The sequence below is a fragment of the Aotus nancymaae genome, unplaced genomic scaffold (assembly GCF_030222135.1).
Source record: "Aotus nancymaae isolate 86718 unplaced genomic scaffold, 86718_ANA_hifiasm-v0.15.2.pri h1tg000021l, whole genome shotgun sequence".
NCBI lineage: Eukaryota > Metazoa > Chordata > Mammalia > Primates > Aotidae > Aotus > Aotus nancymaae.
The window spans coordinates 9,859,625-9,882,737 of record NW_026988433.1 but is presented as its reverse complement, the minus strand read 5'-3'; the positions used below and the strand labels follow the sequence as shown (position 1 = coordinate 9,882,737).

The 23,113-nt window shown below is 42.3% G+C and overlaps 1 protein-coding gene across 15 annotated transcripts in view; it reads right to left on the bottom strand.

The window, feature by feature from the left end:
* MPHOSPH9 (M-phase phosphoprotein 9) overlaps positions 1–23,113 on the bottom strand; it is a 77,031-nt gene that overhangs the window by 39,574 nt on the left and 14,344 nt on the right. For all 15 annotated transcript variants that reach the window (XR_002478399.2, XM_021669941.2, XM_021669945.2 and 12 more), the window contains 7 exons: positions 21,223–21,346; positions 16,169–16,253; positions 13,191–13,297; positions 7,184–7,309; positions 6,563–7,023; positions 5,788–5,943; positions 1,301–1,388 (listed from right to left, as the gene is read on the bottom strand). Coding sequence is in view for 14 of the 15 variants with exons in the window: in XM_021669941.2 (XP_021525616.2) it covers positions 1,301–1,388; positions 5,788–5,943; positions 6,563–7,023; positions 7,184–7,309; positions 13,191–13,297; positions 16,169–16,253; positions 21,223–21,346 (1,147 nt within the window). In the remaining variant the exon portion in view is untranslated. The remainder of the gene's footprint in view (positions 1–1,300; positions 1,389–5,787; positions 5,944–6,562; positions 7,024–7,183; positions 7,310–13,190; positions 13,298–16,168; positions 16,254–21,222; positions 21,347–23,113) is intronic.

Here is a 23,113-nt window from a genome sequence, read left to right as displayed (position 1 = left end):
AAGAAAACTGAGGTATGGTTGCCAGGGCGTGGGAGGACAGAATGTGTGGGGGGCCAAGGGGTGTGAGGTTTTTTTTTTTTTTTTTGACTGAGGAAAATGTCCTAAAATTGATTGTGGTGGTGGCTGCCCAACACTAAATATACTAAAATTCATGGAATTGTACCCTTTAAAGGGTAAGTTTTATGGTATGCAAATTCTATCTCAATTAAAAAAAATTTTTTGAGACAGGGTTGTGCTCTGTTGCATAGGTTGCAGAGCCATGACACAATCATGGTCATACGGCCTCAACTTCCTGGGCTCAGGTCATCCTCCTCCCTTGGCCTCCCAAGTAGCTGGGACCACAGGTGTGCACCACCATGCCCAGCTAATTTGTAGAGACAGGGGTCTCCCTATGTTGCCCAGGCAGGTCTCGAACTCCTGGACTCAAGCAATCCTCCCACTTCAGCCTCCCAAAGTGCTAGGATTACTGACATGAGTCATCACACCTGGTCAAAAGGTAAGTTTTAAAAGGGTAAAGTTGGCCGGGCGCGGTGGCTCAAGCCTGTAATCCCAGCACTTTGGGAGGCCGAGGCGGGTGGATCACGAGGTCAAGAGATCGAGACCATCCTGGTCAACATTGTGAAACCCCGTCTCTACTAATACAAAAAAATTAGCTGGGCATGGTGGCGCGTGCCTGTAATCCCAGCTACTCAGGAAGCTGAGGCAGGAGAATTGCCTGAACCCAGGAGGCGGAGGTTGCGGTGAGCCGAGATCGCGCCATTGCACTCCAGCCTGGGTAACGAGAGCGAAACTCCGTCTCAAAAAAAAAAAAAAAAAAAAAAAAAGGGTAAAGTTTATAGTACTATATGAAGCCAAAAGCACTAAAAACATAAACTTCATAAGCCTTTCTTAAAAAGACAAGAAACGGCCGGGCGCGGTGGCTCAAGCCTGTAATCCCAGCACTTTGGGAGGGCGAGGCGGGTGGATCACGAGGTCAAGAGATCGAGACCATCCTGGTCAACATGGTGAAACCCCGTCTCTACTAAAAATACAAAAAATTAGCTGGGCATGGTGGCACGTGCCTGTAATCCCAGCTACTCAGGAGGCTGAGGCAGGAGAATTGCCTGAACCCAGGAGGCGGAGGTTGCGGTGAGCCGAGATCGCGCCATTGCACTCCAGCCTGGGTATCAAGAGCGAAACTCCGTCTCAAAAAAAAAAAAAAAAAAAAAAGACAAGAAACACATAATCGATGTTATTGTGAAATACTTCATTTGTCTTACCAGAACTCCCACCAAAAAAAAAAAAAAAAAAGAATACTTACCACTTCAATTTCCAGTAAGTTATTCTTATTTTCAAGTGTTCTCACGCGAATAGTAGCTTCATGCAGAGCACTATCTAACTGGCCACATCTAAAAACCATAAATTTAGTTTCAATTAGAAGATGAAATTATTACCCTTAAAGTATTACATAAATCTAACCAGTTCTCTAATATGTAACATAAGACAAATTCTCCAGCGTTAGCTAAGACTCAGGATGCCATTTTGGTAGAATATTCCCAATGAATCTGATATAGTATGTAAAGAAAACGACAAAATTGGCCAGGCACAGTGGCTCATGCCTGTAATACCAACACTTTGGGAGGCTGAGGTAGGCAGATCACTTGAGGCCAGGAGTTCGAGATCAGCCTGGCCAACATGGTGAAACCCCATCTCTACTGAAAATACAAATATAAAAATTATCCGGGCATGATGGCATGTGCCTGTAGTTCCAGCTGCTCAGGAGGCTGAAGTGAGAGGGTGGCTTGAACGTGGGAGGCTGAGGTTTCAGTGAGCCAAGATCATGCCACTGCACTCCAGCTTGAGTAAAAGAGTGAAATTCTTTTTTTTTTTTTTTTTTGTAGAGATAGGGTCTCCCTACATTGTCCAGCCTGGTCTCAAATGATCCTCCCACCTCAGCCTTGCTAGGATTAGAGGCGTGAGCTAACATGCCTAGCCTAAAATTAATTTTTTTAAAAGATATAAAAAAAGACATGTGCATAAAATAGCTTGATCTTAGTTATGAAAAAAATCTATCTACATATATGCATTATGACTTGTGGGAAAATACAAAAAATTAAATTCGGGATTTGGGACTAGAGATTGGGGTAGAGAGATTTACCTTTTTTTTTTTTTTGGAGACAGGATCTCATTCCATATGAGAGGCTGGAGTGCAGTGGTGCAATCTCATTCCAGGCTGGAGTGCAGTGTGCAATCATGGTTCACTGCAGCCTCAACCTTCTGCAATCCTCCTGCCTCATCCTCCTGAGTATACACCACCATATACAGCTAATTTGATTTTTTGTAGAGATGGGATCTCACTTTATTGTCCAGACTAGTCTCAAACTCCTATGCTCAAGCGATCCAATTTACTTTTCATATTATGTCCTTCTGTATTATTTCAAACTCAGCACGAACATAACTATTCTTATAATTAACTTCCTTTGTAAAGTGAATTATTACAGACCCTCAAAATAACAAAATACATAGCAGAATTCAATGACCATTTTGACTCAGTGTTTAACATACTGTGAATAATAAAAGCTTATTTATTTAGCACTGAGTATATACACCAGGTCTTTGTTAAGCATGTTCCACTTATCCTCACAATTCTGTGAATTAAGATTATCGACGGGTGGGGAGAGGAGGGAGACCTGCTGCCTCCCTCCCTCCCAAAAAAAAAAAAAAAAGACTATCATTGATCCCATTTTAGAATGGAGAAAACAAGACAGTTCAGTTCCTCCCTGAAAGTCACGCAGGTTGTAAGCAGTCACAGTGGGAGCATAAGTTGGGCACTCTGAGTTCATGCTCCTAACCACTGTGCATTAATGCATCTCAGACATGAAACAGTGATAAGACAATTCTTTTTTTTTTTTTAAAGCCAGTCAAATTTAGCAGTGGGGGGTTGTATACCAACTTTAGTGACACTAATGTTAATAAGTTCTGATAACCCACTACTATCGGATCAGCCATGATAAGACCATTCTTGAGAAAAGTGACTCAAATAATCAAGTGTAAGTGTGTAAATTTTATTTGACTTTTTTCAGTACTACAAATTCTAATGTGCCAGAGATCACTGTCCCAAATCCATGACATAATAACTGATATCACAGCTGGCTAATGGCCCCATTTGTAACACCAGGGGGATTCTCAAATTTGCAATTTTAAGTTTGAAAAAAACCAGCATATATGCGCTGCTAATAATGGTTTATATCTTGGGGGAATCATTTCTCTAGTTCTAAATGACTGCAATTTATTTTGTTTCTACTGTCCTCTGTAAGACAGCTTTTTTTTTTTTTTTTTTTTTTTTTTTACCATAAGCCAGAGCAAATCTTTTTTGGGAAGTAGGAGAAAATAATGTATTACTATTCATTTGCACAGCGACTACATTTACTCCAGAAACCACACCTGCCACTGTTATTAACTGCTGTAACACAGCCATTTACTTAAAACCCTGGCTTCCAATTTGCTCTACCTACATTTGCTCATTGCTCTACATGCTCAAATATCTTCTAGTCATAAAAATGTTTTTTTTTATTTTTTTGTTTTTTGTTTTTTGAGACGGAGTTTCGCTCGTTGCCAAGGCTGGAGTGCAATGGTGCAATCTCAGCTCATGGCAACCTCTGCCTCCCAGGTTCAAATGATTCTCTTGCCTCAGCCTCCTGAATGCTGGGATTACAGGAATGCCCTACCACACCCAGCTAATTTTGTATTTTTAGCAGAAACAGAGTTCCTCCATATTGGTCAGGCTGGTCTCGAACTCCCGACCTCAGGTGATCCATGATCCACCTCGGCCTCCCAAAGTGCTAGGATTACAGGCTTGAGCCACCTCACTCAGCCAAAAATGTTTTAACTGGCTATAATTTATTCTAGGTGCCTTCTTTAGCACTCTGTCTTTAATCTTCAAAAGTTCACTGGTGGGCTTAATGTTTGTTTTCCTATAGGAAGTAACTGCAGTCATTTTTGCCTTTTAGTTTTTGAGACTGAGTCTCACTCTATCACCCAGGCTGGAGGGCAGTGTCGCAATATCAGCTTACTGTAACCTCCGTCTCCCAGGTTCAAATGATTCTCTAGTCTCAGCCTCCTGAGTAGGTGGGATTTTCAGTGTGCACTACCACATCTGGCCACTTTTTGTGTATGTAGTAGAGACAGAGTTTCACCACATTGTCCAGGCTGGTCTGGAACTCCTGACCTCAAGTGATCTGCCTGTCTTGGCCTCCCAAAGTGCTGGGATTGCAGGCGTGAGGCACCACACCCAACCTCATCTTTGCCTTCTTAACAAAAACAAAAAAATCCAACTTCCCATAACCTGTCATCTACTGTTTTTGTTTTTGTCCTAAGAAACCTAAACCTGTATCTTTTCTTGTTTGGCTCTTTTTCAAATTACTTTTCCCTACCATTGTACCCCCCGACACCACCAAATCCACAATGAAAGCTGTAGAAACATTCAGGAATAAGATAGCCATGTTAACTACCACAGCAACCAAAACTACTTAGTACAAAGGCTAGTTTTCCCATAACTTTGAAAGTAAACTGTTAACCAGATGGAAGATTTTAGTTCCCTCCTTAGCTCTTTGAAGTGAGCTTTGTCTTTTCTCCTTAGAGAACTCCTTGCTATCAGGTAGACCTTCATCAATTTTCAATCTATTTAAGTCCTATTTATTTAGAGAAAGGGTGTCGCTCTGTCACCCAGGCTGGAGTGCAATGGCACAACCTCAGTTCACCACAGCCTTGACTTTCTAAGCTCAAGCAATCCTCTCACCTCAGCCACCGAAGTAGCTGGGACCACAGGTACATATCACTACTCCAGTTAATGTTTCAATTTTTTGTAGAGACAGGGTTTCACCATGTTTCCCAGGCTGGTCTTGAACTTCCTTTTTTTTTTTTGGTCTTGAACTCCTGAGCTCAACAGACCACATGCCTCAGCCTCCCAAAGTGCTGGGTTACAGATGTGAGCCACCATGCCTGACCAAGTCCCATTTAATTATAAAGTATGTTGCAAGGACTCTATTACTAACGCCAGTGAAAGCATCAAATTTTCTAAGTGATTCTAAAATAGGTGTGAAGCTATCCTGAATGTAAGGCCATTCTCCCCTATATTTCTTTGTGGATTTTTTTGGAATGGGAACTATAATACTTTAATGGACCTTTTAAAAAGGTTGAGAACTGCCATAGGACATAAGCCATAAATATCAGGAGGTCCATAGTACTGCTCCTCCCATCAATGGCATTACTCTTCACATACAAAATTCGCTAAACTGTTTCAGTGTTTTGCCATGTGAAACAGATGGCTCCCTGTCAGTTATTAGTGTATTAGAAGAGGTGGGTTCAGCCGGGTGCAGTGGCTCATGCCTGTAATCCCAGCATTATGGGAGGCCGAGGAGGGCAGATCACCTGAGGTCAGGAGTTTGAGACCAGCCTGACCAATATGGAGAAACCCCATCTCTACTAAAAATACAAAAAAATTAGCCAGGCGTGGAATCCCAACTACTCAGGAGGCTGGGGCAGAAGAATGACTTGAACCTGGGAGGCACAGGTTGCGGTGAGCTGAGATCAAGCCATTGCACTCCAGCCTGGGTGACAAGAATGAAACTGCGTTTAAAAAAAAAAAAAAAAAGAGGTGGGTTCATAGCTTCAAATACTTAGGCAAACATGACTATTAAAATTTCAAATCCAAAGTATATGTTTTCAAAGTGTTTTATCACAATATACTTCTGTGAAAATAATAAATCCAAGGTAGAGAAAACTTCACAGCTAAATTATAAATTTTACCTGTCTACAAGAATTTGATTGGTTATCTTCCAATCTTCAACCGCAGAGATTTCTTTTGCCTCCAGTTTCTGCTTCAAACTATTTATTTCTGATTCATAATAAGCTCGAAGATCTGCTATGTGTCGAGCATGCTTTTCCTTCAGGTTTTGCCTAATCCTTAACCAGTGAGAATAAAAAATATATGTTATGAAAGCTATCCTCCATCTCCATCCCACAAAAGAAACCAAGAACACAATGATTCTCATGGGCAAAAATATAGCATATTTTCTTTCCATGCCACCAAATATACAGATTAATACACAAGAAGTTGACAATCAAGTGAAAGAGTTTTTTGTTGTTTTTTTTTTGAGACGGAGTTTCGCTCTTGTTACCCAGGCTGGAGTGCAATGGCGCGATCTCGGCTCACCGCAACCTCTGCCTCCTGGGTTCAGGCAATTCTCCTGCCTCAGCCTCCTGAGTAGCTGGGATTACAGGCACGCGCCACCGTGCCCAGCTAATTTTTTATATTTTTTTTAGTAGAGACGGGGTTTCACCATGTTGACCAGGATGGTCTCGATCTCTTGACCTCGTGATCCACCCGCCTCGGCCTCCCAAAGTGCTGGGATTACAGGCGTGAGCCACCGCGCCCGGCCCGTGAAAGAGTTTTTATATGCTCTATCTTATAAATGCTAAACCTCTAAGATTTTAGGCAATACTGAAGTTCAATAAAGACCATTTTCAATGAGACATCACAGAAAATCTATTAACATTACAAGCCATTCAGTGAAATACATACTTAGATAATATCACAGGATCTTCCAAGGAAGTCAGTGAAATGCATTCTGGGACACTGTTGGCTGTACCTGGAAGCTGGGACTGACTGACTGAGGCCGAAGCGACCATGACAGTGTTTTCTTCATCTACAGTGTTGACCGAGATATCATTACTAGTAATGGTATATACTGACGGAAACGTGGAACTGGTCCTACTTTCATTTTGGAATGTCTGATTTTTCCAAGAGTCCACAGGAGAAGCTTTTGTGTGTGAAGGATATTTTGGGAATTCAGGTAACTGAGAAGTGACATTACTTGCTTGCGAAAATGAGTCTATGTCAGAGGGACTAGACACGCTAGGCTCTAGAACAGAGTCCGGGGAAAAGGATATTCTGTCATCCAGGGCATTCGGAAGGCTGTGGAGTGGAATCCCTGAAATCTGCTGCTTTGGCTTCATGTGTAACGTAGGATCTAGAGTCAGGACCTAGAAACAAGACAAAGGGAAGTCTCACCCTCAGAACTCGGTTTTACTTTGCTTGTTTTCAAGTGAGTAGGCTTTAAATCTCCTAGGGAAAATGAAGCTTGAGGTAAAAGAGTCAGGAAGTATCATTCACATTCACTCAGCAGAATGTGGACAACTTTACCTCTGGTGGATGATTTGGGTTGGAAGCAGAAGTGAGGTTCCTCTCAGGTAACTGCTTGTTTTCCCTTTGTTTTTTATAATAAATATCCTTCAGTGACGGTAGCTTCATCTCATTACTAGTATTAGACTTAAAGATACAAAACAAAATTAAATGGTATTATCAATAATGAAACAAATTAGTGATATCAAAATAAGCACCATAAAAAGATTTTTGAAAGACTTTAAGCAAATTGAAAATGTAGACTGTCAGATTTATAATACAAAGTTGGAAGTCACTGCCTAGTATGATGAGTCTACCTCAGAATGTTATGTTTGGATCTCCTAACAATGGACACTAAGGGGATAATGTGAACATTAATTATTTAGCAGCCTATGAATACTTCCAAATAATGAAATTCTTAGCAGTTCTCTCACTGAAAATAAGAACCAAGTTTTGTGGGTTTCTTTGAGACAGGGTCTCACCCTGTTGCCCAGGCGGGAGTACAGTGGTATGATCATGGCTCATTGCAGCCTCAACCTCCCAGGCTAAGGTGATCTTCCTGCCTCTGCCTCCCAAGTTGCTGGGACTACAGGCACGCATCACTATGCCCAGCTAATTTTTCTATTTTTTTGTAGAGACGGGGTCTTGCCATGTTGCTCAAGGTGGTCTCCAACTCCTGAGCTCAAGCAATCCTCCCACGTCAGCTTCCCAAAGTGCTGGGTACAGGCATGAGCCACCATGCCTAGCCAAGAACCAAGTTTTGACATAAGCAAATACTTCATAATGAATGACAGGAGGAGGAGAAAACTTCTGGTCAAACTAATTTCATATGACTGAAAAAAGAAAAGCGCCAAGAGGCAGGGTTCCTTATCTATGTAGTTATAACCATGTTTGTTTAAAGAGTTGGTCAACCAAAACTAGGTGTCACAAAGTGACCCAATGAAAATAAGTCCCCCCTATCGCTTCTCGGACTTTTGGCAAAGACCAAGTGGAAATAAGTCCCTTTATTCATTAGTAAAATAAGAAGACATGACCCTAAGCTGGACACGATGGTGCACACCTGTAATCCCAGCACTTTGAGAGGCTGAGGCGGGCGGATCACCTAAGGTCGAGAGTTCAAGACCAGCATGCCAACATGGTGAAACCCTGTCTCTACTAAAAAATACAAAAATTCAGCCAGGCTGAAGTGGGAAGATCACTTGAATCCAGGAGGCGGAGGTTGTAGTAAGCCGAGATCATACCACTGCACTCCTTCACTCCAGACTGGGCAACAGGGCAAGACTGTCTCAAAAAAAACAAAACAAAACAAAACAAAACAAAAAACCAACAACAAAACACAGAAGATACGACCCTAATTTCTAAAAATTGAAATCAGGGCTTCACTACACTAAAAATGTTGCACAGAGGTCTAGGCTCTAAACATTTAAACTTCGGGCTTAAATTGTTTCAAGGTGGGACGTATTATAGGGTGTGAGAGGAGAACCAATTAACCCTGGGCCTCAAATTTAAACTGTGAACACTGCCGCAAATGAGATTACACATTCAACAATAGATATACTGAAAACCCTGAGAGAACACATTAATTATGTAGCTTTAAATTTATATCCCATTTCTAGACCCTATATAGGCTCAGAGCACCATGAATTTATATTCTGAAAATCTTATAACTAGCTTGAGAATGTGTGCATCCAAGGCATTAATTTGCTAAATCTAAACCTTTAAAATATACTGCAGCAATTCACACCTGTAAGCACTTTGGGAGGCCAAGGCGGCTGGATCATTTGAGGTCAGGAGTTCGACACCAGCCTGGCCAATATGGTGAAACCCCATCTCTACAGCTCTATTAAAAATACAAAAATAAGCCAGGCATGCTGGCACATGCCTGTAACCTCAGCTACTCAGGAGGCTGAGGCAGAAGAATTGCTTGAACCTGAGAGGTGGAGGTTGCAGTGAGCCGAGATCTCACCACTGCAATCGCACTCCAGCTTTGAAAACAGAATGAGACTCTGTCTCAAAAAAAAAAAAAAAGGAACCACAATTCCCATAATCCTGCTGTAGAATTCATTCCTTACATGCCAACAACCTAAAGAAGCCTTTTCAAGTCCTAAAGCCTGTGACAAGAAGCAGTATTCCACTATGGCCACAGCCTGGTGGCCTGGGAGAGTAGCTGGAGTTATTCTATTCAAAGCTCATGGGAATAGATAGTACCACTTTTCACCACTTTTATCATGCTCTTGTCATGTTAACATCTCTCAAGTAAAAATGCCTCTTGTGGCTGGGCGTGGTGGCTCATGCCTGTAATACCAGCACTTCAGGAGGCTGAGGCAGGCGGATCACGAGGTCAGGGGATCAAGATCATCATGGCCAACACGGTAAAACCCCGTCTCTACTAAAAATACAAAAAAAATCAGCTGGGCACGGTGGCGTACACCTGTAGTCCCAGCTACGTGGGAGGCTGAGGTAGGAGAATTGCTTGAACCCAGGAGGCGGAGATTGCAGTAAGCCAAGATCGCGCCACTGAGCTACAGCCTGGGCAACAGTGCGAGACTGCGTCTCAAAAAACAAAATGCCTCTTGTAATTAATGGTATCTTGTAATTGCTTTGGGCCAAGTAGTGGTTGTGACAGACTGTCATTCCCTGCTCATAAGCTCAAAACCATCAAAATTAGCCAAAGAGGTGTCAGCAGCTTGGAAGACAAACCTAGACACTACAATGAAACTCCTGAAGACCAGTTTCTAAGAGAAGGGTGAATCAGACACGTTTAGCAACATTTTCCACATGGGAGTCCAAAGCAGGATAGTTCTACACACTACTAAGCCAGGTACAAAGCAGAAAGGCCTTTCCATTCTTTTTAAAGAAATGCATGGCCGGGTGCGGTGGCTCACGCCTGTAATCCCATCACTTTGGGAGGCTGAGGTGGGTGGATCACCTGAGGTCAGGAGTTTGAGACGAGCCTGGCAAATATGGAGAAACCCTGTTTCTTTAAAAAAAAAAATTACAAAAACAAAAAATTTTTTTAAAAAAATGCAGAATCACCAATGCTGTTGGTGACCTGGAGGAAGATAAGGTGGGAAAACACAGAAACTAACGCCAAGGTGAAAACAGTGAGTGGCCAGACATAGTAGTTCACGTTTGTAATCCCAGCACTTTGGGAGGCTGAAGCAGGAGGATTGCTGGAGTCCAGGAGTTCAAGAGACCAGCCTGGGCAACCTTATCTCTACTAAAAAACATTAAAAAAAGAGCCAGGGGTCACTGCACATGACTATAGTCTCAGCTACTCAGGAGGATGAGACAAGAGGATCACTTAAGCCCGGGAGGTCAAGTCTGCAGTGATTTGTGACTGAGCTGCTATATACTCCAGCTGGGCAACAGAGAGAGACCCTGTCTCAAGGAAAAAAAAAAAGAGAGAGAGAGAGAAATGGCTGGGTGCAGTGGCTCACGCTTATAATCCCAGTACTTTAGGAGGCCAAGGCTGGTGGATCATGAGGTCAGAAGATGGAGACCATCCTGGCCAAAATGGTGAAACCCCATCTCTACTAAAAATACAAAAATTAGCTGGGCATGGTGGTGCATGCTTGTAATCCTAGCTAATTAGGAGGCTGAGGCAGGAGAACCATTTGAACCAGGGAGTCAGAGGTTGTAGTGAGCCAAGATCACGCCATTGCACTCCAGCCTGGCAACAGAGGGAGACTCCACCTTAAAAAAAAAAAAAAAAAAAGAGGAAAAGAGAAGTATAACCCTCTGAGAAGGAAAGAATTTTAGCCACTTTTATTTCACTTATGTTTTCCTTTTTAAAGTAGGTCTAAGAGTTATATAATAGACCAGGCACAGTGGCTCATACCTGTAATCTCAGCACTTTGGGAGACCAAGGCAGGGGAACCACTTGAGCCCAGGAGTTTGAGACCAGCCTAGGCAACTTAGCAAAAACCCCGTCTCTATTAAAAAAAAAGTTATCAATACATAATAAAACTTATGTTTAAGCCTAAAGATTTTCCATAAGAACAAAATATAAATTCTAAAGTGGCAAAAAGCATTGTATCAGCCTAATCTATAAATTTTTTTTTGGTAGAACATGAAATAGGAAGCCTAAAGTTGACAATACCTTAGAGTCAACAGAATGCAGTGCTCAACAAATGCAGTATTCACTTACTGATGTTCAAGATGGGGTAATATTCTGAGCCCTGCAACTGCAAAGCCTACTAAGCCTGCCATCCCCACTATAATCTTACCACCCTCAGGCTTCATTTTTCTGTGTTGATCTGTGTCTTTTTGTTCCTTTCATGAAGTATGGAACATTGGTTTCTGTCACTCTCTGAAACTCTGATGCTTACAAGTACATTGCCCCGTCTGTCTGTACATGTCATTCATTTTTATGTCTCTTGGTTACTTTAATAGTATCTCTCCTTTTCCCCAGTTACTCTCTCATTGCCTGATCAAAATACAAAAATGAAGGACAGGCCCAGTGGCTCACACCTGTAATCCCAGCACTTTGGGAGGCCAAGGTGGACAGATCACCTGAGGTCAGAAATTCAAGATCAGCCTGGCCAACATGATGAAACCCCATCTCTACAAAAAATGCAAAATTAGCCAGGCATGATGGCAGGTGCCTGTAGTCCCAGCTACTCGGGAGCCTGAGCCAGGAGAATCACTTGAACCCAGGAGGCAGAGGTTGCAGTGAGCCAAGATCACACCACTGCACTCCAGCCTGGCAACAGAGCAAGACTCCATCTCAAAAAAAAGAAAACACGGCTGGGCACAGTGGCTCACATCTGTAATCCCAGCACTTTGGGAGGCCAAGGCAGGTGGATCACCTGAGGTCAGGAGTTCAAGACCATCCTGGCCAACATGGTGAAACCTCGTCATAAAAAACAAAATACAGCAAACTAAGTTGCTCATAACTATGCTGCAAATGGATCATGTAACAAATGAAAACGAATGGAGGTGTAACGAATGAAAAATCAACACCTGGGAAAAGGGAAAGAAATCTGAGGACCTATTACATATAAAATAGTAGGCGCAATCCATTTAATTTCACAAAACACTAACCAGTATTTTTTTTTTCCTTTTTGAGATAGCGTCTCACTCTGTCCCCCAGACTGGAGTGCAATGGTGTGACCTCCAGGGCTCAAGTGATCCTCTCACCTCAGCCTCCCGAAGTACTGGGGTTATATGTGTAAGCTACCACCCCCAGCCCAAACCAGCCAGAATTTTTTAAAAGTGGAATTTTTAATTCTACTTTTTTGTTGTTGTTGCTGAGACAGAGTCTCACTCTGTCACCCAAGCTAGAGTGCAGTAGTGCAATCTTGGCTCACTGCAATCTCCACCTCCTGGGTTCAAGTGATTCTCCTGCCTCATCCTCCTGAGTAGCTGGGATTACAAGTCCATGCCACCACACCCAGCTAATTTTTACATTTTTAGTAGAGATTGGGTTTTGCCATGTTGGCCAGACTGGTCTCAAACTCCCAACCTCAGGTAATCCACCTGCCTCAGTCTCCCAAAGTGCTGGGATTACAGGCTTGAGCCATGGTGCCCAGCCTTTAATTCCACTTTTAAGAAGCATTGCTAAGATTACATAAAGAATAAATGACAGACTGAATTTGAAAACAAGTGAGTATGATTCTAAACCCCATGCTTTTTCCAGAATTTCAGAAGTTGAAAACAAAATTTATACTGGAGTACTTAGCAACAATTGTAAAACACAAACACAAAGAGTTTTATCTTTGAGACAGAGTTTCACTCTTGTTGCCCAAGCTGGAATGCAATGGTGCAATCTTGGCTCACTGCAACCTCCACCTCCCAGGTTCAAGTGATTCTCCTGCCTCAGCCTCCCAAGTAGCTAGGATTACAAGTATACACCACCATGTCAAGCTAATTCTTTTGTATTTTTAGTAGAAATGGGGTTTCACCATGTTAGCCAGGCTGGTCTCGAACTCATGACCTCAGATTATCCGCCTGCCTCGGCCTCCCAGAATTCTGGGATTACAGGCGTGAGCCACCGCGCCCTGCCAACAGTGTGTTTTTAAATTACCTGGTTTGGTGACACATCTGTGGAAGACAATGATACCAACGTCTTCTCTAAAGTTTCAGGCAAAGAGTGGTATGTATCCTTTTCTTCTAGTTTCCAGTAAGTCAATCCTGATGTGCACAAACATAGAATAGAAAAGAGTGAGGAAAAAACAAAAATGCTTTATAGAATAACTTATTTCTACCTAAAGGAAATTAAATATGGAAAGAAACTAATTTGGGGTTACAATAATTTGAATTTTGATGAAAAAGTTATCCAAACTCCTTATTATGTAAGTGTCCTAACTGGATGCAAATGTTTAAAACTAAAATATAAAAAGTCAAGATGAGTTGGTACAATTTAAAATATATATTTTTGGCAGGGCATGGTAGTTCACACCTGTAATCCCAGCACTTTGGGAGGCTGAAGCAGGCGGATTACCTAACAGCAGGAGTTTGAGACCAGCCTGGCCAACATGGTGAAACCCTGTCCGTACTAAAAATCTAAAAATTGGCCAGGCGCAGTGGCTCACACCTGTAATCCCAGCACTTTGGGAGGCCAAGGTGGGCAGATTACAAGGTCAGGAGTTTGAGACCAGCCTGACCAACAGGATGAAACCCTGTCTCTACTAAAATTTCAAAATTAGCCGGGTGTGGGTGGCGCACGCTTGTAATCCCATCTACTCAGGGGGCTGAGGCAGGAGAATTGCTAGAACCTGGGAGGTGAAGGTTGCAGTGACCCGAGATTGAGCCATGCACTCCAGCACAGGCGACAGAGTGAGACTCCATCTCAAAAAAAAAAAAAAAAATCCAAAAATTAGCCAAGTGTGGTAGCACACACCTCTAACTCCACCTACTTAGGAGGCTGAGGCATAAGAATTGCTCAAACCCAGGAGACAGAGGTTGCAGTGAACTAAGATGCCACTGCTGCACTCTAGCCTGGGTGATAAGAGTCAGACACTGCCCTCCCCCCACCAAAAAAAAAATAGGCTGGGCACGGTGGCTCATGCCTGTAATCCCAGCACTTTGGGAGTCTGAGGCAGGCAGATCATGAGGTCAGGAGTTCGAGACCAGCCTGGCCAACATGGTGAAACCCCACCTCTACTAAAAAATACAAAAATTAGCTGGGCATGGTGGCATACCTGTAATCCCAGCTATTTGGGAGGCTGAGGCGAGAATTGCTTGAACCCAGTAGGCAGAAGTTGCAGTGAGCCAAGACCACGACACTGTACTCCAACCTGGGCAACAGAGTAAGACTCCGTCTTGGAAAAAAATAAATTAATTAAATTTTTTTTAAAATTTTTTATTTGAGACAGGGTCTCACTTTGTCACCCAGGCTGGAGTACAGTGGTACCATCTTAGCTCACTGTAGTCTTTTTTTTTTTTTTCTGAGACAGTGTCTCACTCTGTTGCCCAGGCTGGAGTGCAATGGCACGATCTTGGCTCACTGCAAACTCCGCCTCCCAGGTTCAAGTGATTCGCCTGCCTCAACCTCCCGAGTAGCTAGGGTTACAGGCATGTACCACCACACCCAGCTAAGTTTTATATTTTTAGTAGAGACGGGGTTTCATCATGTTGGCCAGGCTGGTCTGGAATTCTAAACCTCAAGTGATCCGCCCCCCTTGGCATCCCAAAGCTCTGGGATTACAGGCATGGGCCACTGTGCCTAGCCCGCTCACTGGAGTCTCGACCTTCCAGGTTCAAGCCATCCTCCTGCCTTAGCCCTGCAAGAAACTGGGACTACAGGCACATACCACCAAGCCCTCTAAATTTTTTTGTATTTTAAGTAGAGACAGGGCTTTGCCATGTTGCCCAGACTGGTCTTGCGCTCCTGAGCTCAAGCAATCCACCCCTCTTAGCCTCCCAAAGTGCAAGGATTACAGGTGTGAGCTACCAGTCCTGGCCTTAAAATATATTTTAAAATATACAATTTCTTTGTTTTTTGCTGTTGTTTTTTAGAAGTGGTGGGGTTCTAGAAAGTTTTGTAAGGCAGCCGGGCATAGTGGCAATCCCAGCACTTTGAGAGGCTGAGGCAGGCGGATCACAAGGTCAGGAGATCAAGACCATTCTGGCCAACATGGTAAAATCCCGTCTCTACTAAAATACAAAAAATTAGCCAGGTGTGGTGGTGTGTGCCTATAGTCCCAGCTACTCAGGAGGCTGAGGCAGGAGAATCACTTGAACCCAGGAGGCAGAGACTGTAATGAGCTGAGATCATGCCACTGCACTCTGGCCTGGAAACAGGGCGAGACACCATCTCAGAGGGGAAAAAGAAAAAGAAAGTTTTATAAGGCAAAGCTAATTTATCCTGATGAATTGGATATGGGATATGAAACAATCTGTATAAAAGTCATTAAGACTTGAATAAACCCATCATAGGGTATATAGAATGGCTCAAAGAGTTTGAATTTAATTTATTTTGGACTACCTGAAAAAGGTTAATGATTTTTACAGCTGTTCGAAATAATTGCAAAAGTACTTCTTCATTCTCTTTACAGATCTTATAACACAAATTAGACAAGAAAGAAAGGTGGCTAGGTGTGATGGCTGAAGCACTTTGAGAAACTGAGGCAGGTGGATTGCTTGAGCCCAGGAGTTCAAGACCAGCTGGAGCAACATGGCGAAACCCTGTCTCTACAAAAAAATCAAGAATTAGCCAGGTGTGGTGGTGATGCCTGTTGTCCCAACTATTCTTGGGAAGCTGAGGTGGGAGGATCAAGTGAGCCTGGGAGGTTGAGGCTGCAGTGAGCCATGATCACACCACTGCACCCCAGCCTGGGCGACAGAGTGAGACCCTGTCTCAAAAAACGAAACAAACAAAGGTAAGGGTGCTACCGGAGGAACGCCACTACATATCATAGATTAACGAAACCATACTACTATACAGCATCATTCTATAAGGAGAAATGCAGCCCAGTTGTTTTTTAAAAATAACTCTCCAAATCTAAGTACCTTCCTCTGCGTGTAGTTTAGGTTAAAAAAACAAAGATTTTAGTATCATACCTGTTCCTGAATCAGACATCCAAGCATTTGGAGTTTCATCTGGTTTACTGAGGTAAAAAGCACGAGGATGTGTAGCAAAATCAGACTACAAGAAAGAAAATTATTGGTTGACAGCTAAAAGTCATTAGGCACAAACTGCTGACTCAAGGAATGAGAGTGGGCATCAAACCAGGTGTAGAGAAACCTTCAGAGGGCTCACAAAGAAGAAACCTGGGCCAGGCGCAGTGGCTCACACCTGTAATCCCAGCATTTTGGGAGGCCAAGGCGGGTGGATCACAAGGTGAGGAGTTCCAGAACAGCCTGTCCAAGATGACAAAATTCCATCTCTGCTAAAAACACAAAAATTAGCTGGGTGTGATGGTGGGTGCCTATAATCACAGCTACTCGGGAGGCTGAGGCAGGAGAATCGCTTGAAACCTGGGAGGGGGAGGTTGCAGTGAGCCGAGATCTCGCCACTGCACTCTAGCCTGAGCGACAGAGCAAGACCCTGTTTCAAAAAAAAAAAAAAGCCTGGTTTCCCCATGGTTATAAGAATGCTGAGGAATTCACTGTCAAATATTCACTGTTGAATTTTTTTTTTTGCCTGTGTAATTTACAAAAGTTTATTTCGGTTCTCTGTAGAGCTGGAAGAAAAAGGGGGGCAGGCATTATTTCTTGAGTTCAGACCTAAACTGTATTTGCCATTTACTTCCAAAGTGAATTTGAGGTGCCTAGAATTAAAGTCATTGATATAAAAATTCATTTTTATCATTATAATTACAATAAATCAGATTAACTTTAGAACCCATAAATCAATAATATGAACCTTAAGTAGACTACTTCCTATATACAAACAATTGGTTACTAGTCACTGCTTACTAATTCTAGTAAAAATTCTGAGCAAATCTCTCCTTACAACATCTCTGGCACTGTCAGAAGAAATGTGTGTTTCCAAACAGAGATATGCAACGAGAATATTTCTATCAATTTTTCTCATCAGATCCCTTATCAAACTTTCAATTCCTGCAAAGAGTATGTAACCATCCATGAACCCACTGCCAAAGTAAAAGCACACTGAGATAATACTACCTACCAAGAAGGGGGATTAACCCATCAACCTTATAAGGCACCACTTTCTTTCTCATCAAGAAACGAATTCCAAGAGACCATCTTTTGTCTCTTACAAAACTAACTCCTCCTTGTTTGAATTTGTCTCAGTACTTAAGACCAAGAGAAGGTGACTGGAAAAGTCCAAGTCAAATAATCCCAAGTAAAATATTTTGTCCTAGTCTGGATTCTGAGGTGCAAATTCAGTGCACTCGGCTGCGGCACACACACTGTGGGCTGGCAGGGGCTTACCTTACAGAGCTGCCTGCTGCAGTCTTCTGGGCAAACGAGGCATCCACTAAAATAAACAGGCCCAGCTTTTAACGAAAAATAAAAGTAGGATGTAATGAAAAGTCCTTCTAAATATAAACCCTCTTAGCCCAAGAAGTCAGCCTAAGCTTAGCACAAGGACCTTAATGAGTTTTAGTGACTGTCTATTAGCCCATCTGAAAAACCACCACGGAAGCCCCTTGGCCTGTGAAATGGAAGAGTCTGTCCAAGACAAAGGACCAAGGAAACAAAGAGCAACTCAAGCCCTGGAAAACCCTTTTGCTAAACAACATGCAATTTCAAAATTACTTCAAAGCTGCTATTTACACAAACTACCATTGTATAAAAAGAAAATCGGATCAGAAGATAATCCTGATAACAAGCATTCTCTGCTTTAGCCTGAAACTGAAACCAGTAAGAAAAAAGACTAAATAAAAAGGAAAGTTCTAACTTTTGTGAATCCAGAATCACACAAGTAAGAAATGCATTTCAGGGGAGACACCACCAATGACCAACCACCATGAGCTCAAAATCATTTAGGGCTCAGAAATATCAAAGAAACTTGATTTTCCCTAGTGATTTAATACTAAATATTTCAATTACCCAAAAAAAGGAAAACTAAAACTTGTCCAGGGGATGATCAAAGAAAGACTCAGAGGGAATCACTGCCTCCTCACAGCCTCCACTTTCTGCCCTATAATCACAAGATGGAGAAGATGCTACCAAAAGAGCATTTCTCAGGCAAGGCCAGGCCATGGGCAGCTGGTCTGATTCTCCACTGAATAGAGAAGGAAAACTAGGTGGTGCCCTAATTGACCAGCGGCTCCTAGACCTTACTGCACATCAGCATCACCTGATTAAAAGTCTCAATACACAGGTCAGCACCTGGGCTTGGAAACCAGAAGTAGATTTTTAAATCTCCTCAGGTGAGTCTAATGTGCAGCAAAGGCACCATGGGGCTACGTGGCATATACTGAGCTACAATCACAAAGGACAGCAAGAAAACCAGCGAACCCACTGAGTACATAACCACAAGCCCAAAGTTTATTAGAAGTGGAAGTCTGCACAAAAAGAGCTGTGATCTTGGTAAAAACAGAAGAAAAGAAACTATTGTGTATGAAAACATTCTCTTTATGCCAATCTATCCCAATGAGAAAAAGCAATTTTTACCCAGTCTCCAAATGTTTTTCTGCTGTCATACTAAGAAAGGATATACCATCTTTGATTGCACAGAGTCAAAAGAATAGAACTATCAACACAGTACTAAACTAAAGGGCTTTTCTAAAATAGAACTACCAACACAGTACTAAATGACTTCTCTAAAACAGAACTAACACAGTACTAAATGGATTTTCTAGAACAGAACTAACCGGTGGCTCACGCCTGTAATCCCAGCACTTTGGGAGGCTGAGGCGGGCGGATCACCTGAGGTCAGGAGTTAAGAGACCAGCCTGGCCAACAATACAAAAAAATTAGTCGGGCGTGGTGGCGCATGCCTCTAATCCCAGCTACTCGGGAGGCTGAGGCAGGAGAATCACTTGAACCTGGAGAATCACTTGAACCCGGGAGGCAAAGGTTGCAAGTGAGCCGAGATTGAGCCACTGCACTCCAGCCTGGGTGACAGAGAAAAACTCTGTCTGAAAAAACAAAACAAACAAACAAAAAACTAACAACACTGTATTGAATGGCTTTTCTAGTACTATAGTACCAATATATTGGTACTTTTCTAGTACCAATATAGTACTAAAGGGTTTTTCTAGAAGAAAACTAGCAACAGTGCTAAAGGGCTTTCCTAGGCCACAGAAGCCTTTGTGGTTCGTAGAACTTCATTTACCTTCACTTCCCTCCTCTTCAACACAAATTTGAAAAAGTGCAAAGAATGGTGATAACAGAAAGCCTAAATACCACAAATTGAAGAAAGAAAATTTGTTTTAAGAGAAGTAATGCCTTATGAAAGCTGAAGGACTATCTTCTTATGATCTCTTAAACAGATCTTTTTCATAGGATGACAGAAAGACTATGTTCAGGATGATAAAACATGGCCAGTTTCTAAAGGTATTTGGTTTGTAGAGGGACCTGATTTTGCAATTTCAATGTATTATACTAAAACAATGCTATTCTGTAACAAATTTAGACCAATAAGGGCTATACAGGAATATTAAAAATTATCTGGCTGGGCAGAGTGGCTTCTGCTTGTAATCTCAGCATTTTGGGAGGCCAAGGCAAGAGGATCCCTTGAAGCCAAGAGTTTGAGACCACCCTCGGCAACATAGTGAGACCCTGTCTCTACAAAAGTATATTTAAAAAAAATTTTTTTTTGGCCAGGCACAGTGGCTCATGCCTATAATCCAGGCACTTGGGGTGGGAAGCTGAAGTGGGGAGATCACTTGAGGTCAGGAGTTCAAGACTAGCCTAACCAACAGGGCAAAATCCCATCTCCACTAAAAATACAAAAATAAGCCTGGCATGGTGGCACGCACCTGTAGTTCCAGCTACTTGGGAGGCTGAGGCAGGAGAATAGCTCCAGGAGATGGAGGTTGCAATGGGCTGAGATTATGCCACTGCAATCCAGCCTGGGCAACAGAGCAATACTCCATCTCAGAAAAAAAAATAGCCTGGCCAAGATGGTGAAACCCTATCTCTACTAAAACTTCAAAAATTAGCCAGTGTGGTGGCAGGCGCCTATAATCCCAGCTACTCGAGAGGCTGAGACAGAAGAATCACTTAAACCCAGGTGGCAGAGATTGCAGTGAGCAGAGATTGTGCCATTGCACTCCAACCTGGGCAACAGAGTGAGATTTTTGTCTCAAAAATTAAAAAAAAAAAAATTAAGATCTTAATTATCTGAAACTCAAATGTAAACAATTTTTTTAAAACCTTATTCAATATCTGTAATATTTTAATTAAAGTAGCTGCTAGGTTAGCAAAAGGGTCATACAGAATTTCAACATTTAATCTCTCATAATTTCGATTATAAATTCAGAACTGTCCAAATTTCATAAAGGCATCTTAAAGTATTCAACTTTAAGATTACAGTATTACTTCTTATAACTTAATAGTAATACAAATTATTTGAAGGTTTGTTTTAAACAATTAAATGGATTACTCTCTGGCTAAATGTAAACATTTGCAGTACAAAGAGAAATAGGACCTTTGGAAATGATTCATTTTTATAGCATTTTATCCCTAATTAGCTTTCATTTCCAGTCTACTAAAGCAACATTTACAGCAAGTATTTCTAATCCTCTGAAACACCAAAAGAAAGATGTATAAATGGGCCAGGAGCAGTGGCTCATGCCTGTAATCCCAGCACTTTGGGAGGCTGAGGTGGGTAGATCACCTGAGGTCACAAGTTCAATAGCAGCCTGGCCAACATGGTGAAACCCCATCTCTACTAAAAATACAAAAATTAGCTGGGCGTGGTGGCAGGTGCCTGTAATCCCAGCTACTCAGGAGGATGAGGCAGGAGAATCGCTTGAACCCGGGAGGCAGAGGCTGAAGTGAGCCAAGATCACACCATTACACTCCAGCCTGGGCCACAAGAACGAAACTCCAACTCAAAAAAGAAAAAAAAAGATGCCTAAATGAACAAATTAACAATACAAAAGAAAGGGCACAAGAATTTTTTTCATGAGTGTGTACTAAACCCATGTAATCATCAGTATTGGAGCCCACAGGGAAAGTGACTTGTCACCTACTTTCTCAGTTGGTGTCTTCTTGCTTTGCTCATTTCCTTGTTTAGATCTTGAACCTCCATCTTCTACATGTGATCTCTTTGGTTGGTTCTGCTTCAGTTTTTGTGCCCATGATGTTATAGATTTACTATTTAAGAAGAGAAAAACAAAATTATCTTTTTTTTTTTGAGACAGAGTCTTGCTGTGTCGCCCAGGCTGGAGTACAGTGGTGCAATCTCAGTTTACTGCAACCTCCATCTCCTAGGTTCAAGCAATTCTCGTGCTTCAGCCTCCTGAATAGCTGGGATTACAGACGCACCACCACTCCGAGCTAAGTTTTGTATTTTTAGTAGAGATGGGGTTTTGCCATGTTGGCCAGACTGGTCTCAAACTCTTGACCTCTGCCCACATCAGCCGCCCAAAGTGTTGTGATTACAGGCATGAGCCACCACGCTGGGCTCCAACATTACTTTCTTTAGAGACTGGACTTCACACAAATACTGTACTTCACATATAAAGCTAACCACCAGTAGATACTGCGTCAGTGGAAAATGCTTTCCAATTTTTTTTTTGGAGATCCTCTCTGTCACTCAGGGTAGAATGCAATCACAGCTCACTGCAGCCTTGACCTTCCTCAGCTCAGGTGACCCTCACACCTCAGCCTCCTGAGTAGCTGGGACCACAGGCAGGAACCACCACATCCAGCTAATTTATATATATATATTTTTGTAGAGACAGGGTCTTGCCATGTTGCGCAGGCTAACCTCAAACTCCTGGGCTCAAGTGATCCACCTGCTTCAGCCTCTCAAAGTGCTGGGATTACAAGCATTAGCCACCGTGCCCAGCCAGTTGTTTTTTCTAATAGTGGTAAGATAATGAATTTTTATTAATTCACCTACATTACTTTTTTCAATTTATTATCCATGGCAAAGTAAACAAAAAGACTAACAGTGACTAATATTACACAAAGTCTGTAGCCATATACTAGAACAAAAACCACCACATTTGCCCTTCCAAGTGCTAAATACATCTCTACAATGAGAGCATATTTCTTGGCACAAAGCAATCATTATACTTGAACGTAGATAAGATTTGTGTTGCTTTAGGTGACACAATTCAGAGATACAAAACTAAAAAATTAGGAAAATTTTTAAGGATTATTTGTTTTACAAAAATTAAGCCACAGTTTATAAAAAGTCTCCTATGTCATGAAATGTCATTACATTTATAAAAATTCTTCTTATACATAAAAAACATTCAGGCCAGGCGAGGTGGCTCAGGTCTGTAATTCCAGCACTTTGGGAAGCTGAGGTGGGCAGATCACCTGAGGTCAGGAATTCAAGACCAGCCTGGCCAACATGGCGAAACCCCATCTCTACTGAAAACACAAAAATTAGCTAGGCATGGTGGTATGCACCTGCAGTCCCAGCTACTGAGGAGGCTGAGGTGGGAGAATCGCTTGAACCCAGGAGATGGAGGTTGCAATGAGCTGAGAATGCACAACTGCACTCCAGCCTGAATGACAGAGCGAGACTCCATCTCAAAACAAAACAAAAACAAACACATTTGGCAGAATACAGACTAGACAAAAGAAAACATAAAACTGGGGCCAGCTGCCATGGCTCACACCTGTAATCCCAGCACTTTGGGAGGCTGACCTCGGTAGGTCACCTATGGTCAGGAGAGAGACCAGCCTGGCCAACATAGTGGAACTCTGTCTCCACTAAAAATACAAAAATTAGCTGGGTGTGGTTGTACACACCTGTAGTCCCATTCTAGGCTGCAGTGAGCTATGATTGCACCACTGCACATCAGCTTGGGCAACAAAGCAAGACCCCCTACCTTTAAAATAAAAACTGTTCAAATTACATGAATATGTGTGACAACCTTCCACTAATAACACAGTCCTGTCTGC